Genomic DNA, 4036 nt, shown 5'->3' with positions numbered 1-4036 from the left:
TCCTTGTTGGAAGATCATACATGAAGTTGATTGGATTAACAAGGATACATAATTTAATCCAAAAACTTGGTCCTAAATCCAATTGGGCAAGAGCTAAGTAAAACCTGCAAGGAAGAATTCTGTTTCTACAAAATTCAGCTTGTCTGTGCTTGGATACTTAGCTTAAAAGATGAATAGAATATTTGTGTGCTCGAATTTACGCTGTTCTTCCGGGAAACAGGTTACAGTGAAATAAAAAATTGCAACTTGAGAAAATCTTACGTTTACTAAAGAATTATTATCCAGTGACATCAACGTTCAATCTATATTTCTTTTTTTATGGATAGAATCAATGGAAGGACAGCTAATGAATCCTAGAGGAACAGCTAATGAAGCCAAAACCAGCAGCGGGAAAACAAAGGAGCTTACTTAAGGCAACAAATCTCTGGGTGTATATATGTATTCATCGTGCACCAAATGATCTCTCACAACAAATTAGTGGACTGAAGAAGCTGTGAGACTCTTTCCCTCCATCGACAGAGTGCACAATCAGATCCGAAGGAGATGATCACAGAGCCACTCTTGAGCAGCCCGAAGGGTGGCATAAGAGCCTTGTTTTTCATCATAGGTATTTAATACACATTCAGCAACATGCACGCAGACGCATATATTATGAGCAGCAGGTTACATGGCAGCTTATATATATTACTGTTCAAGTAATGTGGTTTAAATTGATGTTTTGACAGCAAATGAGGCACTGGAGAGGCTAGCAAGTTTTGGGCTATCAACAAATATGATACTGTATTTGACTAGAGAGTATGGTATGGATGCAGCTAGCGGTGCCCAAATACTCTTCCTCTACTCAGCTGCTGGGAATTTCATGCCAATTATTGGGGCTTTTCTTGCTGATACATATGTGGGTCGATACCCGATGATCGGCTTTGGATGTATTGCGAGCCTTCTGGTAACATTATTTCTTTCCAACTTGGCATCATCTCTCGTCTCTCTATTTTTCTCCCTTCTGTTTGTCACGAAGACAACCATGTGTCCGGCCAACGGATCTATGGCTCAGTGGCGATTCTCTCACAAACAAAAGTGGTGATTCCAATTAATTAAGTCCATTGCTAATCTTAAATGAGTTTTTAAATTGAAATAATTTTTAATATACTAAACGTGTTAAATTTTTTAATTAAATTTAAAATTTAAAACATGTTATAGTATTAACCTCTATAAATTTTAAATTTAAAGGATTTTCAATTAAAATATGTAAGAGTTAATACATATTATTTTATATCGAACTCATTAATAACTTCAGATATATATATTTTTTTGAAAGGGGTTTTTTAACACCACGTGAGAGAGCCCGGGTAATTGATAAGTTTCATTTTCACTTAATTTTAAAATATATATAAAAAAATTAAAAATAAAAATTTTAAACACGATGGAAACCTCATTCCAACGTTCCAAACACTGCCGCATATTGAATCCTCCTCCACCAGTAATATTTTATTACTGGATGATAAATTCCTTTTAATATAGCTGATGAAAACAACAATATATTTTATTATTATATTTCTGAATATTTTATAAGTAACGAGATATCTGCATATGGATGGACCCATAGCTTGTTTCGGAAGCCAATCTCACAAGAATTAATAAACAAGTAACAAGCTATCGTGGATAAAGCTTGGAAAAATATATAGTTATCCATCCTTACACACGCACGCACGCACACATATACATATATATATATATATCAACATGTTTAATTATATCTATTTTATTCTTAAATCCTTTTATAAAAATCTTCAACAAGACCTGTTATCATGTGTTGTCCAAATTGACAAATCTTCATCTCACACACACACTAAAGTTGTTTGCTCTTCTCTAATTAATACGACGTTGAAGTTTAGAAGAAGGAAAAAAAACTTTCTCAAAACTCTTGATCATGTCAAAATATTAACTGGAATCAAATAAATGTGCAGGGAATGGTTCTATTGTGGTTGACAACAATAATTCCTGGGGCAACGGTGCCTTCTTGCGCCCAATTTAGTAGCATATGCAATAACGACGCGACGACACCACAGCTTTTGTTTCTATATTTTTGCTTAGGCCTTATGTCTATCGGAGCTGGTGGCATAAGATCATGCTCCCTGGCCTTTGGTGCTGATCAATTGAGCAAGAGGGACAGCCTTAAACATGCTGGAATATTAGAGAGCTTCTTCAGTTGGTACTATGTTATATCATCAGCTTCTGTATTTATTTCCATGACTTGTGTGGTTTACATTCAAGAGGCCATGGGCTGGAAGGTGGGTTTCGGAGTTCCTGTGGTTCTCATGATCCTGTCAACTCTTTCGTTCTTCTTGGCTTCTTCCATTTATGTCAAGCCAAAGGCTAAGGCAAGCTGGCTCATCGGATTTGCTCGAGTTCTCGTGGCCTCCTTTAGAAAGAGAAGGATTGAATTATCTTCACTAGACACGGATGAGCTGTATCATCATAGGAAGGGATCCGCGCTTGTCGTGCCAAGTGAAAGAATAAGGTAATTAACCTACCTGTGAAGCACTTGTATAATAAGGTAATTTTATATATGATAGTTCCTATAAGGATTTCCTTTTGTCTTATCTTGCCTTAGGTTTCTCAACAAAGCTTGTGTTATTAAGAATCCTGAAGAAGACTTGATGCCAGATGGAAGAGCTTCAGATCCATGGAGTCTTTGTACAGTAGATCAAGTAGAAGAGCTGAAAGCACTAATAAAGGTAATCCCAATATGGTCGACAGGGGTGTTGGTGTCTGTAAATGTCTGTCAAAACTCTTTCCTATTACTCCAGGCATCCACTATGAACCGACATATCACTTCGAAATTTGAAATTCCTGCTGGATCATTCTACGCATTTCTGTTGCTCTCTGCAACAATGTGGATTGCTCTCTACGATCGCGTAATCATCCCTCTAGCATCAAAAATCACGGGAAAACCAACACGTCTCGGCTTGAAACAGAAAATAGGAATCGGGATTCTGGTCTCGGCTGCTTCCATGGCAGTACTGGCAATTATAGAGAGGGTGCGACGAGAAATTGCAATCAGGGAAGGAATTTCAGATATTCCTGACGCGGTTACGCACATGTCTGCAATGTGGTTATTGCCATTCTATTTCTTACTTGGATTTTCTGAGGCTATGAATGGTGTTGGACTGAATGAGTTCTTCTACACTGAATTGCCTAAAAGCATGTCTAGCGTGGCCTCGAATCTTTTTAGTATTGGACTGTCTGCTGCAAGCTTGGTGGCCAGTTTTATAGTAAGTAATGTTCGTGGGTTTATTGGTGAAGCAAATCAAGAGAGTTGGGTTTCAAGCAACATCAACAAAGGACATTATGATTACTATTACTGGCTGCTTTCTAGTTTAGGTTTTGCTAACTTCATTTATTATCTTGCTTGTAGCAAGGCTTATGGTCCTTGTAAGGGGGGACAAAGGGGCATTACTGGAGATGTTAGGGAAGGATTGATTGATGATGATGATGATGATGATGATGATTATGATGATGATGTAGTTTAAGTTAACGTTCAGGATCTTTGTATGTTCGTGCTTACCATATACAGTAAGATAGATGTGTTAGTGAGAGAACTATGAGGTTATTGCTTCATATAGACCTTGAAAGATGGTTTTGGAAATTTTCAAGATAGATGTGTTAGTGTGTTCATTCTTCATTTTTCACAATATCCTGGTATTTTATCTGTAAGCAAGAAAGAATATATTATATGGGTACCATCAATATATATATTAGCTGATTCATTTGTACATTTTCAATTACCAAGTAATTTTACGGTAAAAATATTGCATGATGAGTTATTTCCTTGATTAGTGTGTGTAGATGCTCTATTTACATTGATACCTATATTTACAAGAAAACTAAATTAACATATTGATACCAACACTCCCCCTCATGCTACTACATATATATTACTAAGGCAAACAGAGGTAGACCGGGGGACTGAGAGCAAACCGACAGAACCAGGGGACGAACAGAAAAACACAGGGCAACAAGATAAAAAACAGAAGAC

At 36.9% G+C, this 4036-nt stretch overlaps 1 protein-coding gene across 1 annotated transcript; it reads left to right on the top strand.

Moving 5' to 3' along the window:
• Positions 1-415: 415 nt before the first annotated feature.
• Positions 416-3653, top strand: LOC112324983 (protein NRT1/ PTR FAMILY 1.2). The gene is made up of 4 exons (XM_024590009.2): positions 416-607; positions 726-943; positions 1965-2518; positions 2612-3653. The coding sequence occupies exons 1-4, from the start codon at positions 544-546 to the stop codon at positions 3528-3530; spliced, it is 1755 nt and encodes a 584-aa protein (XP_024445777.1). The 5' UTR covers positions 416-543; the 3' UTR covers positions 3531-3653.
• Positions 3654-4036: the final 383 nt, after the last annotated feature.

This window comes from Populus trichocarpa, chromosome 18, assembly GCF_000002775.5.
Source record: "Populus trichocarpa isolate Nisqually-1 chromosome 18, P.trichocarpa_v4.1, whole genome shotgun sequence".
NCBI lineage: Eukaryota > Viridiplantae > Streptophyta > Magnoliopsida > Malpighiales > Salicaceae > Populus > Populus trichocarpa.
The sequence above is the reverse complement of the archived record's forward strand: the minus strand, read 5'-3'. Positions and strand labels throughout refer to the sequence as shown.